Source organism: Phaseolus vulgaris, chromosome 11 (genome assembly GCF_000499845.2).
Source record: "Phaseolus vulgaris cultivar G19833 chromosome 11, P. vulgaris v2.0, whole genome shotgun sequence".
NCBI lineage: Eukaryota > Viridiplantae > Streptophyta > Magnoliopsida > Fabales > Fabaceae > Phaseolus > Phaseolus vulgaris.
In genome coordinates this window covers 47270983-47286212 of record NC_023749.2, presented here as the reverse complement: position 1 = coordinate 47286212, position 15230 = coordinate 47270983, and the positions used below count along the sequence as shown (strand labels likewise).

Here is a 15230-nt window from a genome sequence, read left to right as displayed (position 1 = left end):
AATGTGATCACCCCGACAATGCCTCGTCTCAACAATTGTTGCTCCACAACAACACGGAATGACCCTACCAACAAAATCGTAAACTCAAGTAGGTGTGGAATTGCCCGATAATCGGGAGATGCAACAAATTTGACATATCATTCAATATAATGGTCAACTCTCCTATAAGAAGATGAAAGGTATTTATACCTACATGTCATTTCTCTATATAGGATACAACAATCATTTGTTTATCGTGTCATAACCTGCACCAACAAGACCAATTTAGCCCAACAAATTCATTGCAGCTTGTATGCGTCCATGAGAAGCACCCATCTTATTTATTTTTCTCTCATAAGAAATCAATTTCAACTCACCATGATCCTATAATAACCAACCAAGATAACAACAAAATTTCAATTTACAAAACAACAAGTTACGTGCATATATCATATTTTAACATATTTACTTACCACATCATTCCATAGTTACCTCGTCATATGGTCCTCGTAATCTCCCAACAATGACATATCCACTAACCCTCCAAGATATGCTTCATCATCCATATTGAGTTGGGCTTTATCCTCCACATGGAGTTGGACTTCTTCAGGTTCATTCATCTTCATCACTGCCTCTTTTTTTTTAACTGATGTTGTTGGTTGTAGAGGTTGTAGAGGTTGTATACCTTCTTCTCTAATTCTCACCATTTTATATGCACATATCATTTCAACTTATTATTCCAACTAATACATAACACTTTATTACACAAAAGCAGCACTCATTCAAGAAAAACACTGAAAAGGCAAACAAAACCATGTTTCTATAATAGAATTTCCATAATGCCTTTTCATAATAAGATTCAAGAATTCCCAATCTGGAAGCCTATTCTAGAAAGTCCATTCCAGAAAGCAGTTCTAAAAATCCTATTCCATAAACATGATATGAAATTCCATTTCCATGCATGCACTCCCCCAATGCTTTTCAAATTTACCACTTCTGCAAAAATTCCATATTAGGGATTTCATAAGTAAAAAAACTAAATCTTACCTTTCTTCTTGGACGAACACTAACTCTAAACCCTCTCACTAACCACTGAAAAGCATCCATGGTCCACAAAAGTCTATGTATGTAATATTCACCGGAATAGTGTCAAGAAAAACTACAAAGAAGAGGGAGGAAGACACTGCTAGGATTTATTTAAAATTTCTTAGGAATATTTTCATCATTTAAAAGTACTTAGTTTGTATAAAAAAATTCTATTATTTTAATAAATTATTAATATAACTATAAACATTTTGCATTTCTTTTAATATACATTTACTATTGATCCCCAAATAGAACTCTGGTTAGTGAAAACAACGGTGATATCGTAGTCCTAAGTTCGCATTTTTTAAAACATAAAAGTTAAAATTATTATTAAATGTTATAGTTTAAAAATTATAAGAAAAAGTGAAGTAATTTTTTCTTCATTTATTCTAGATATTGAAAAATAAAAGAAGATTGAAACAGTTTAAAAAACTAAAAATTATAATATATAAGATATTGAAAAATAAAAGCTGAATGGAACTATTATAAGAAAGTTAGCACTTATATGTCTCATACTTATAGAATGTAGTTACGGGGGCAAAATTAATGATATTGTCATTGAATCGAACAGAGATAAAAATATTTTATTTATAAAAATATTTTCTTTTATAACATATAAATGGGTAGAAATCTTAAGTTGGATTATACTTAAAATTCTTTCTCTTTTTAATAATATGAAGCATTATATATTCATATATGACAGATTGTACATGCAGTGTGTACTTTCGGTTTATCTATTTCAAAAATGAACTGGAAATTATTTAGAGTAGGCCTCTGTGAGCTTTTAACAAATTCAAGCACCGTTTGAATCTTAAATTAGTTTACTGTTTGAAGAATCATCTGCACTTTGAAGATACACAGAGGAGTCAATCCATGGTCCATCTTCTGATCTGTGTCCTTGCTTCATACTTTCTTGAGAATATGCAGATGAAACATGAGTTTGACTGTCTTGTGATAGCAACTCAAAAGCCTTAAATCTTACATCTTGGTTGCTCTCACTGCGCTTGATTATAGGTGCTTGGATTGGAATTTTTCCTTCAAGCATGCTCACTACAGAAGACATGTTTGGTCTAAGAGTGGGAGATGGATTGGTGCACAAGAGTGCCAAGCTCAGCATTCTCATGGCTTCCTCTTGAGAGTACTTTGAACCAAGACTTGGATCCACCAATTCCAGAAGGTTTCCTTGCTCTTGGAGAACATAAGCCTATGTAGCAAATACAAATTAGCCAAACATAAGATCAATTGTCAAGGAAAAAAGAAAAGAGCAAAGAGTAATTTATTACAGATAATATTGAATCCAAATGGTCTCACATTGCTTCTTTCTGGCTTCAACTTACCCAATCTAGAAGATATACAAACTCTTCCTTTGGCCTGTATTTTGTGTTGCTTTTTCCACTAACAATCTCTAAAGCTACAACTCCAAAGCTATATACATCTGCTTTATCAGTCAAGTAACCCCTCATAGCATATTCCGGGGCCATGTAACCACTGTTAAGACACGTAGTAACCAATAGTCAGTGATTTCACAAAACAATGAAACATAAGTTTCCCTAGGATTATTAATTGTTTATGTTAATAAAATTATAATGAAATATGAACTAATTATGAACCAAGTCTTGGACTCTTGATTGATTATGCTACTAATAAAATATAATCCAATTATGATCTTAATCATGATTCAAGCTAATGGATGTGGCGAAGTACTACTAACATTGTTCCAGCTATACGTGTACTGATATGAGTATTTTCTTCTTCATCAAGCTTAGCTAAACCAAAGTCAGAGATCTTGGCATTCAGATCCCTGTCAAGTAAGACATTGGTTGCCTTAATGTCCCTGTGCACTATTTTCAACCTTGATTCCTCGTGAAGATAAGCCAGTCCCCTTGCTATCCCCACACAGATCTTCATTCTTGTAGGCCAGTCTAAGTGCAGCTTCTGCTCTTCTTCACCTACAGGAATTGTGAAGGGAAGGAAAGAAGATTGTATTCATTAGTACATTAATTTTGAAGTAGAAACATACACACACACAAACTCAAGGTATACGTTGCCATATAAAGAATTTACCAAAAAGTGCACGAGCAAGACTGTTGTTCTCCATGTATTCATATATCAGTAGCAACTGGTTTCCTTCAATGCAACAACCATATAGCTTCACCAGATTTGGATGCTGCAAAGCAGATATCATTCCAATTTCATTGACAAATTCTCGGTTCCCCTGCTTTGATTTGGAGGAGAGCTGCTTAACTGCAATCACATCACCATCTGACAGCACACCCTGTGATCAAACCATGCCATCAGAATTATGTTTCGTGTACAATAGTGTTGTGGTATAAGTGGCATGGCCAAATGTTTTGAAATCATACACTGATTATATCAGATGATTATGTTAGTTACCTTGTATACAGGCCCAAATCCTCCTTCACCTATCTTATTTGCAGGGTCAAAGTTATTAGTAGCTCCTTTAATTTGTCTTAAGCTGTAATAGCCCGTTTTCATATCTAGAAGTTCTGCAACAAGGAATTGAAAAATGAAAAGAGACGCACGGAAAGAGAAAAATAGAATGCAACAATAATGAACCCGTATCCACATTTCTTTAAAATTTCTTTGGAAGTTCACTGTAAATTTAATGTATTAAATTAATATACATTATATTATAGACTGTAAATATTATTTTATTAACAAAAGGCAATTTACAAGAGCAGCAACTTGGAACTTATATTTTGGCTGTCATACCTCTATCAGTTGTATCTTTCCTACAAAGAAGACCCATCTTCCAAAGGACAACCAGTATCAATATGACAAACCCACATGATGCAGCAACAATTCCAGCAATGACTCCAGCAGACAGCCCTTTTGAAGGATTCTCAAAGTCTACAACAAGTAGAAATGCTTACAGAACAGGACATAGCATGATACTTGAAAGAATAATTAATAATTAAGAAAAAAAAACTTACTTGGTATCATCTCAATAGCAGATATAAGAGGTCCATATACACCTCTATCAGGAATGGAAGTAGTTCCTTTCCCTGCCCAGTATAAGTGGATTTCCAAGGTACCATCATGAACATCAACATCAAATTCCTTAGTGATGCCCTTTCCAACTCCACCAGCCTCTTCCACAATGTTAAAGTCTTGCAGATATCTAAAACCCTGTGAAGAAGCATTATTGAAAATTTCTACCTTCAGTTCAGAACTTCTATTTTATTCAAATACCAGATAGGATATATGACAAAAGATGTAAGAAAAGACAAAAACAAAGTAACAAAATATTTGGCTTCAGCACTCACTTGAACTGAAACATCAAATATGCGCCTTCCTAGACTTCTATAAGTTTGATCATCAGAATACATTATCTCGGCAAAATGGAGCTTCACTTTATAGTTGCCGTTTGGCATACAAAGGCCATAGTAGTTAAGCGACATAGGGGAAAGGCGAGCGTTCTGGTAATATTCTGGACCACTAATGTTCAAAGAAAATACATTTTCTGCTACATAATTTGCACTATAATTTCCCATAAATACTCCTGTGCTGCTATATGCCCATTGTTCTTCACTTCTAAGATCAAAGTTTGAAATGCCATTTAGATGGAGGTCACCTACATAGTTATTGCCTTCAAACTCCCCCTCACCTCCTCCACAGTTTATGAACAATGACTTATCTGCAAAGACGTAGGGAAATCTCAGAAGTACTCCAAACAGAAACATCAAACAGCTTTATTCACAGAATTATGGTGGTGTATGGAAACGCTCTAGCTTAGTTCGCACTTCTGGTTCCCTTATTATCGTCATTTCTTGAATTTAGTCCCCCCATTTTTTGGCCAATTTGATCGGACACTATTTTAATTGTGCAATTTTGGTTGATACAACATTTTGACATTGAATATTAACAAAAATGTTAATGCTGCACTCTATTGTACTGCTAAGTTATATTTCTATTAAATATTGAATAATAAGTTTAAACATGAATTAATATTGCAATTCACAACAAAAAATGGGGCCAAATTCGAAAAGTAACAATAGTAAGCCAAGCCAAGCATTAAGGAAGGTTATTCTTCAAACAACACTCACACTGGGGTTGTCCTGCACAAGGAAGGTTCCTCTTCAAACAAAAAGTTCTACAAAATGAATATAGTTAGTTTTAACAGGTATGATAGAATGGTGATAAACAGAGTAGAAAATACAAAAACAAAAAACTTACGAAGCCGTAGTTGCCACTGAAGAAGAAGAATGACTTGAAGCCAAGTTCCTGGTAAGTAATAGTAAAAGGTTAGTATTGACATAACTAAAAGAAATACTTATATATTGCTAGACAAAGAGAACCTTACACATCAGAGAGCTGGCAGCTAGATGCAGAAGACTTAGTAAAATTGTTGTAAGATAAATCTCTGAAAGTGGACATATGGTAATTTTTGTATCATTGTATCACTGATATAGTACAGGGTGTAATTCAGTAAAGCTTTTAAATTATGCAATTCAAGAAACCAAGATAAAGAAAATATGCTAACATGTTATGTTTAAAGCTCAGTATCCAGTCCTGAATTTCTCCGCTCAGCGAATTATTTGTCAGAAACCTGAATTAGATCAATAAATAAAAAGCAACAAAGTTTGCAGATATCAAAGTACTAGCTGAGTATAAGATATATGATACTTTTTTTCTAATCTTCTGGTAAGGAAATCGAATCTTCACTTACAAGTAATCTAGCTTCCCTAAATTTGGTATAAAATCTGGGACTGGACCAGTTAACATGTTGAAGCTTAGGTCCCTGCAAGTAAAATAAGATAGTTATAATGATGCAGCAATGAATCACATGACATCAAATCCTAAGAAAAAAAAATTCAGTCCCATGTGAAAACACATACACACAGGATAACAATGCTCCAGAAATTATTCCTACCAAAAGGGTTACTACCAAATTATTATTATTGTACACATCACACCATGGTTATGCAAAAAAAATTTGCTCCAGATCACCCTAAATAGAGGATAGACAATATTTTTTCCCCTCAAAGTGATGAATTAGTTCAATGGTGTTAAAAACAATCTTGAATGGCATTATCACAACTATCCAAAGATGGGATATAAAAAAGAGTGACAGACAGCCGAGAGAATTAGTTCACAAAAAAAAGTTGGGAAGCATTTAACAATCTTTGCATGTAAATAATGCATAAACAATTTCTAATGAAAGTAACCCTTTGAAACAAATTTTGAGGCCAGAAATAAACAAGAGATTAACAGCACAAAACGGAGTTGTCTCTTCAAAGATTTGAAGTTGTGGAAATGACATGGGGAGAAAACATTAATACCGCGTTTGGAAGGAGAATTTTTAGAAGGCAATTTGAAATGCACAAAAGATACTGTTCTATTTTAAAAGAAACTGAACTTTAGGAATTTATGAATACTATTATTTCTTAAAGTAATATAATATCAAATTTTACCTAAAAAAGTAATAATATGAAATTTTTCATACTCCTCTCTCAAATTCCTCTTTTCTCTTCACATTCTCTTCTAGTGATAGGAACATTGGTGGAGTTTTACTAGTTCCACATAGTTTTTTCAACTCATCAGAAAAAAAAAATTTAGGTTGAAATCAATCATAGTTATTTCCTAGTTGTTATTATTAGGAAATTTTTTTTGTCAATAATCTTCAATTGATATTAGTAAATATTAATATTATTCAAGGTTGATGGGATCCCAGAAATTCCACACTTTACTTCAAAAAAATACAGTAATTTTTTCCACAAAAATGATTGTGGTCAACTTCATCTAAAGATATAGTCACTTGATGTTAATCTTAATAAATGCTTATTAACATAACTAAAATTTTCTTAGCAAATTAAGGCAAAAGTAATACCGAAGGAAAAGCATTAGCTGATAATTTTAAATCATTTCATATTAAAATAATTTATATATTTAGTGATAAATGAAATATTTTATCTAAATAAGAAAAATTAAACTTCAATAAATTTAAATTTCTTAAACAAAATCTTAAAAAAATAAAAATTTAAAATAAAATGAATTCAAGTTCAAAAATATTTAAAATTTCTTGAAAATTATAAAATTAGTTATCCAAACACAAGCTTTAACTACTGACTATGGTGGCAAAAATAAACTTGAGGTGACTATTGATGGAACTTACAAAGTGTCTAAGTATGACATTTGAGCGATGTAATCTGGAATGTCACCCTTGATTAAGCAATTTCTTAATTCCCTGTGTCACAGAAATGCACACCTTCGTTGAAAGCCCAAATCAATCTTATACTTCTTAAACTTAAATAAGTAGAGCAATTTCTTTGTGCAACTTATAAATTGTGAACTGCACTCAATACATTTTAAAAAATTTAAAATTGTTCTTCTTTTTTAAATTAAAAATCTGGAATTAAGAAAATACTTGAAAAGTAAATTCGGAATAAATTTTTGTGTTCCAAAAATAAAATTAAAACATCAAAATCTCATTCTATAAAAAAGTAATTTCAAAATGCAAAAAATATATTTTAGAAAAATATTCCAAAAAATAAAATCTGAAAACATATTTCAGAAAAAAATTCTGAAATCCAGAAAACTTTTATTTAAGGGTATTTTTATCATTCACGAGTAAAATTCAGTTAGTTCAAATTTCATCTGGTCCAGGAAGTAATTGCTCATAAGTACTTGAAAATGTTTGAACTCACAGTCGCTCCATGTTTTTCAACTCCTCCAGATCAGGAAAATTCATAGTTGCTGATCCTTTCAAATCTGTTATTCTCCTGGTACAGAAATGTTCATCAATGAAAAGGAAATGTAATGTTCCACAATCATTGCACAATGTACAGAGATAAAATACTCCAATTCAGGAATATTCTAGAAAGAAGCAAGTACTCACAAATTAGTCAAAAGTTTCAACTGAGATATAGTGGAAGGAATTGGGCCTTCCATATTTGTTCCCTGCAAATCCCTAACAAAAACATAGTTCATTTAGGCAATTTTCATTGCAAGTTACTATATTAAGTCTTAATTTTATTTTTTGTTTTACTAATGGAGCAACATTTAAATCTTACACTAAGCATGATATGGAATATCAAATTTGTTTTCCTACTACCTAACAAGAAAATAGTAAGGAATTGTTCTAAATGTGTACTCACAGTCTGTTAAGTTTGGTCCAGTTTCCAATGAAACTGGGTATTGGTCCAGATAAACTGCTTCCATCTATCCTACTGCAGAAAATGCAGAGAAGAATTTTAAGATTTAACAGAGATATAAAAATAAGAAACCAAAAGGAACAATTCTATCAGTTTGTCACTCACAAATCAGTCAGATTTTCAAGTTTTCCAAATGTTTCTGGTATGGTCCCTGTAAAATTATTTGCAGAAAGAAGCCTGCAAAATTTGTATGAAATAATTACAAAAACCTTGAGCAACATAAAAACAAACACTTGGTACACAGAAAAATGAATGATTAAAATTGATCATATATATATCAAAGGAAAATGGCTAGAATGAAAGAGTCTTCTTACAGTCTCTTCAAGTTGCTCAAATTTCCAAGACTAGAAGGAAGTGGTCCTTCAAGTTGGTTACAATCTAAGACCCTATAAACATGAACACCATTATCATCATTATTCAACCTCCAATATCAACCACTTTTGAATGTTGAAAATCAAAATTCTCCAGCACTTACAGTTCCTCCAAATTAGCAATATCACCAATTTCTGAGGGAATTGGACCACTTAGACGGTTTCCCAGAAGTAACCTGGGCCACAGTAACAATTGGACATTGGTCATTTCATCAAGAAAGCAGATAAAATAATGAAATAAACTCAAAAAAAGTTTGAGTTAAGAAATTGTTAGATATAAAACACTTTTTAGACTGAATCATGAAAAACAATTAACACAAAAGCAAGGGCATGGAAGACTAACAAATTGGTGAGTGTAGCATTGGGTGGAAAACTTTTTGGAAGCGAGCCGTTGATATAGTTGCGTGTTAGATCACTGCACAAGGCATAGAAGTTCTAACAATAATTATTGGCATTCGCATAAACAAACATAACAATTCATCAAAAAATGCATTTGCATGTTAAAATAATGACATAACTGTACAGTCACATGAGTTAGGAAAAGAAAGTTTAAAAAGTAATTCCATTTTTATCATGTTATCCCTGAGAAAACTCAGAATATTTCTAAACTTACAGCACTTTCAGATGAGTGAGATTTCCAAATTCACTGGGAAAAACTCCAGCTATATTTTGAGCCTTCAGAAAGCTAGCACAGCCAAACAATGGTATTAGTATCCCATAAATAAAAACAAATAATTAATTAAATATATAACATTCAATGAATTTAGTTAATATAAATAAAATCATAAAAAATGTAAATATTAGGAAATAATAAGCCAGAAACTATTTGAACTTCTACGGTTAATTAGTCTTATTTCTTACTAAAGGGAATGTAACTTATTTAAACCTAAAGAGAAATCTAAAAGGTCAAGTTAAGAGATAGTTTTGATAAAACTACTACCCACATTTTATATATATATATATATATATATATATATAATTATAATTGTGATTAGTTGAAAAAAATATAAAACGTTAAAGATCAAATAATATTAGTTAAAATTCAAAGGATAAAAAACAACTAACTAGTATTTATAAAAAACATGTTTCACTATCAACAAGACACTCAACTTGAATGTTCAACTTTAAAGTCATTTGGGATAACATATTATGGATGGTTCGATAACGGTCTGATAGCAGATGTCTTAATAAAAGCAACAAACATTCGCTAGGATAAACCTAATTCAAGTCCATAAAACCAGTTCATAAAATGAAGTTTGCACCCACTTATATACAATGAAATGTTCTAATCTCTAGTAGAGGTGAGATCTCCAATAATGATTTTTCAAATAAAGTGTTAACAATTGTTGAATTTTTCAGATTTGTAGGTCTTCTTTTTATATTTTGTTCAATTTTGCTCATTTCTACGTGTTAATGTGAGACTGTGATTCACTATTAGTAGCCAGAAAAAGACATACATGCTATCAACATGGCAAACTGTGTTATTTTGGAAGTTGCAATCGCATGAGACATTCCTCACGGTGTCATTCCTTATATTAATCCTGTCACCGAACCCTCCATCTTCTGCGCAGGAATGCTCGGTAACTGTCCAATTCAAGTTCTCTAGTTTATCAGATATTGCTTGCAGTACTTTCACTGCAACACAAACACAAAGCAATTGCATTAGCCACAACACAACCATTTTCTCTAACAATTACTTTTTTTACACATTCTAAGAATCAGTTAAACCATTCAAAACACAAACCACAATTTTTTCCTCACCCTCACAAATTGCATAACCATTACACACACAACATAGAATTAGAAATCAGTAGTTTTATTTTGATCTCACCCCTTTTGGTGATAGATTTTATCTATTTCTTTTAAACCCAATTTAAAAGCTTTTCGAATCATTTTTTATGATCAAATCGCATAAAGAGATCATTTTTTTACATTTCTCAATACCATGGAAATATAGAAAGTAAAAAATCACTTAGATTAACTAATAAGGCATTTTGATGTGTTTCAAAAAATAAAATAATAAATAAATCAAAATATTAAAAATAATATATATTTTTAAAATTTAAACCATGTTAATGAAATTAATTTTAAATTTTAGATAAAAAAAACTTGATGTATAAATTATATATATATATATATTAATAAAATAATATTATCTACAATTTTTTCACATTATGATATTTTAAAAAAGGTCTATCCTAGATTAATATAAATATGAAGTTAATCAGTCTGACAAAAGGTAAACGATTTAATTTAGATTATACTTTTTTTTTCAACTATGTACTTGTAATTGTACGAATTTTTTCAAAGCTCCATTGTCAACTATTAAAATTGTTTACCAACCCCATAATTGGTTCAACTATATATAATAATAATAATATACAAAACATTAATCTGAACATAGTTTTTAATAAAATCTTTAATATATTCTGAATCTAATCATTTTTGGTAAATTCTAGATATTGAGTAATTATGTTTCAAACTATATACAGAAGTCAAAAAACTAGACAGATCTTTTGATTTCTTAAACTTTTGAATGTTTTTATGATTTGGAACAATTGCATCTTTATAACTGTGTTAAAATCTGACTCAAATATAAAATTATTTCACCAAATACAGCAATTAAGAAACTTCATTTTCATTTTTTATTCTTCAATTCTGAATCAAGTCAAGTCAGAGATGGTGGGAAATAGAATACAAAATTTAATTTTCATTCAAAGACTCTGCATGGCTCTTTCCCTTGTCAAAAACAGAATCATCACTATGCATGGATTTGTTTTTTTTATCTTGAAATGTATACAAAGAATGGAATCTTATACCCACCATATCCATAACATTAAAGAAACAACATGGTCAAAAAGTAGCTAAGATTGTCCAATCAATAATAGTGTCACATGTCAAAACAAATCAATCTTAGAAAGGTACTGTTACACAAATCTACATGCAAAAATCTAAATTTCTAAAGTTAAATTAAAATATTACTTTATATAGTTCTGACTTTTTTTATCTGGTATTTATAGTAGTTTTTAAAAAAAGAAAATCTTCAATTTTTTAAAAATATATAAATAGTAATACCACTTTTAACACAAAATTTTAAAACTATAAATTTGTAATCTTTTATATATTATTTCTCTTGAACATTTATACCCAATTTACTTTTTAACTCATACTTAAATTTCCAAGAAATAATAAATTACATTGAATAAATTTTAAATAATTTTGGTTATTTATATGAAAGTCAATTCTATAATTATTACACTAACACGAAACAATTATTAAACTCTTTAATATATAAATTATATGTGCAGAAAAATATTATTTATAATTACTTAACTAATAAAAAATTACTAATTTGAGTTTTTTTTTAAATGCACTTTTTAAATAACTAACTTTTTTTAAAATGAACTATATCCACTCTTATACACAGACACTTCCTCTGTTTTAGATGGTTTTTTTTTTCTGATTTAGTGTTACTGATCTGTTTCAGAAATGGTTCAAAGTGTGATATGAATCTTAATTTTTCATAAAAATTAAAAATGTGTTGAACAGTAACAAGTTATTTATTTAACCAATTTCTAATGATGTGTAAGATGTAAAAAAAAGTAGCAGAAACAAATTATCAGTACAAGAAGAAGGTATGGGCTGCACATGTAGCAAGTGACAGCACAGCTAAATAATTTCCTCTGCTTTCGCCATTAATGATGTTTAACTATCTCCACTTGCTAGCTGTTAATTATATTCAATAAATTCTAATTAACATTTTCTACCAGCAATGTTAGCTTTTAAAAATCAAAAAGTGGTGCTGACCCAATGGCCAAACCAGTTATATATATATCTTCAAATCTATGACGAACACATTTCAATGCAAAATGGTTTTCCAAAATGTCACTGTTTGGCTAAAATCATTGTTTTGAAGGGTCCATATATAATTAGAAAATATCTTCTGAACATAATTTATTGTGTTTAACCATTGAGATTATTGACTGTATCATAAACAATGGTCTTATCCAAAATATAAAAAAAAAATAACGAAAATGATTTCTGACAACCAAACTTTTTATATGTGGAAGAGACAGTACTCAAAAAATAAATCCATGACCATTAACACAAGGAGGGGTCCTCCAACCCTGTCATTGTCATTTCATTTTCAAAAGGGTGTCATCTCACATGGGATGTGTCAACCAAAGAGTGTCACCAAAACAATCAAGAAAAACCTAAACTTGATATGATTACATAAAAAAAATTGAAACAATGAAGAATCCACCATTCCTAAAAGGCAATCCAAAGTCCCAGTAGACAAAATTGAATTGAATTTGATAATATAAGATATAAAACCTCTGAGAAAGATCCAAGGAAAATCATCAAAAGTACCCAGATAGGAAAAGAAGAAAAAAACAGTGCTTTAAAAAGTTCTCTAAAGAAGGAAGTTAGAGAAAGAAACAGCAGCACAAGCACACCCTTGTGTTGAATCCTAAGCATAAAGAGGAGAACGATGCAGAACACTCAATTCTTATTATCAGAACCTCAACTTCTCCTAAAAAAAGTAGTGTTTTTCATAACTTGTTTGTGTTTTCATCTAATGCAAAAGTGAGAACGGTTAGAAGGGTGGTTAATCAAAGCCTTGTTATGAAAAAGTTTCAGAAGAGTTGTTCTGTTGTTGAAATAACTGCACTACAAGCAACCAAAGCAACGAATTAAGAAAACCAACAAGGTTGAGAACAAAAGCGTGGAAGCGTACCTTCATCTTGTGGTATGAGTTGAGCATTGGATTCAAAAACATGAAGAGCCACAAACCCTAAGACAAGAACATGGATTAACCGCATGTTGCTGTCTCAAAGCTTGAAAACTCGCTGGGTTTGAGACAGAACCGACCACTGTGTAATGATAACACTTTAGGAAAACAAAAGGAGTGGTTAGTAGGATTTGTATGTCTTGTGGTTGTTTGTATCTGTTTGTTTGAAGAGAGAGGCCTTGAAAATTGAGATATTTTTTACCAATATCACTTGAAGGAGAACAAATAAGAAGGTAAAGAAAAGTTAGAAGGAACAATAATGGTTTTCGATTTGGTGAGATGAGTTAATCCGCAGTCAACACACGCATTCGGTTGTGACATAAATTTTGATGCTTTGTTCCTGCTTGTCTGTCGGAGTGGCGGCTACCCAAACTTTTTTCCAATTTTTTACTTTTCACTACACTTACTCCAATGCATATTTAGATATTCTAAGTAAGTTCATGTTCTATTTTGTAAAAATTAAATAAATAGAGAAATTAGAGAGAGAGAAAAAAAAAGGTGAGAAATAAGAATTTCATACTTTAACTTTTAAAATAATTCAATTTTTAAAAGATTAATGGAATGGTTAAGTTGTATCAATTTTATCATTTCCAATTTTTTTAAAATTTTTATATATTTCGACAGTTTTTTAAAAATTTTATATATTTTAATAATTTTTTAAAATTGTATGTATTTTGATAATTAATACATGAAATTATAGTTAATTAATAAAAGATTCTTAAAGATAAATAGGATACTAGCTATGAAGCACAAACATTTTTCTTAAATGGTATGTCTGTATTAAACACGTATCAAACATAGATACCGAAACTCGTATGACACTCATAGGAACTCATAGGACGCGTATTGGTTAAGTGTTCAATTCAAAAAATATTTGTTGCATTTCTTACAATTCTAACATGGGTCTAACATAATTTTAAAAAAGAAATACATTCATTTTCTAAAAACTTAAATTTATTGTATAAATTTTTGTTATGATTATGAAAATAAGGAATAAATCCTTTTGAACTAGCCACGAAAAACATTTTTTTACCCCAATAAAAACTGAAACATACTTAATGCACATAAATATTTATTGTCAATTTATATGATTCATAATTATATAATATATAAATTCGTATTCTCATATCTCCGTGTTCTATATTTTAGAGATTATATGTATCTTCGTGTCCGTGTTCATATCTAATCAGTGTAAATGTCTGTGATAGTAGGTTGTTTGAAGGGAAAGAAAGAAATGAAAAGAAAAATTTAAATATAGATAATTTGATTGAAGAGAATTAGGAAATGGAAGTTAAAATTATATGTTTGTTTGATTATTTATTTATTATTATTGGTTGTGGTGGAAATTCGTGTAGTTCATTTAAATTTTTCTCATATACTGACATTTGCTAAAATAAAAAATAACAACAATTTTTATGAAAGGAATGATTATTAAAATGGCGTACATAAGGGTAAAATAGTATAAAATATACGCTCGTAAAAAACATATACAGCAATTTTTATATGTATAGATTCTAAAAATCTAGAAAGAAAGAAAAATATCATAAAATCAACCATGTCTTTAAAATTTAGAACGAGTATAATACATGCAACCGAATTTATTATCATGGAATAATTGACTAAGTTAGGTTTAATAAAGCTTTAAAGGGTGGAAAGTCTAACCGAGGAATCTTACCTCATTTGTTAATGATTTTTCAACCTTTTGTAAAAGAAGGAAAGAAAACTAATAAAAGAAAAGAGAGAATGAAAAGTGTCTCATGAAGTTATCTGGATTAAGAAAAGGAAAATATAAAATATAAAAAGAAAATTTATGAAAAATATATAAAA

General features: G+C 30.1%; 1 protein-coding gene across 1 annotated transcript; it reads right to left on the bottom strand.

Annotated features, from left to right (window-relative positions):
* Positions 1-1776: 1776 nt before the first annotated feature.
* On the bottom strand, positions 1777-13808 carry LOC137829481 (probable LRR receptor-like serine/threonine-protein kinase At1g53430). Its single transcript, XM_068636286.1, has 24 exons — positions 13350-13808; positions 10069-10246; positions 9225-9296; positions 8955-9026; positions 8716-8787; positions 8555-8626; positions 8346-8417; positions 8184-8255; positions 7925-7996; positions 7734-7808; positions 7202-7273; positions 5756-5827; positions 5570-5635; positions 5390-5449; positions 5263-5310; positions 5133-5179; positions 4353-4723; positions 4020-4215; positions 3799-3936; positions 3460-3572; positions 3130-3340; positions 2777-3014; positions 2403-2553; positions 1777-2269 (listed from the first exon to the last, which is right to left on the bottom strand). The coding sequence occupies exons 1-24, from the start codon at positions 13432-13434 to the stop codon at positions 1877-1879; spliced, it is 3018 nt and encodes a 1005-aa protein (XP_068492387.1). The 5' UTR covers positions 13435-13808; the 3' UTR covers positions 1777-1876.
* Between the last annotated feature and the right edge of the window lie 1422 nt (positions 13809-15230).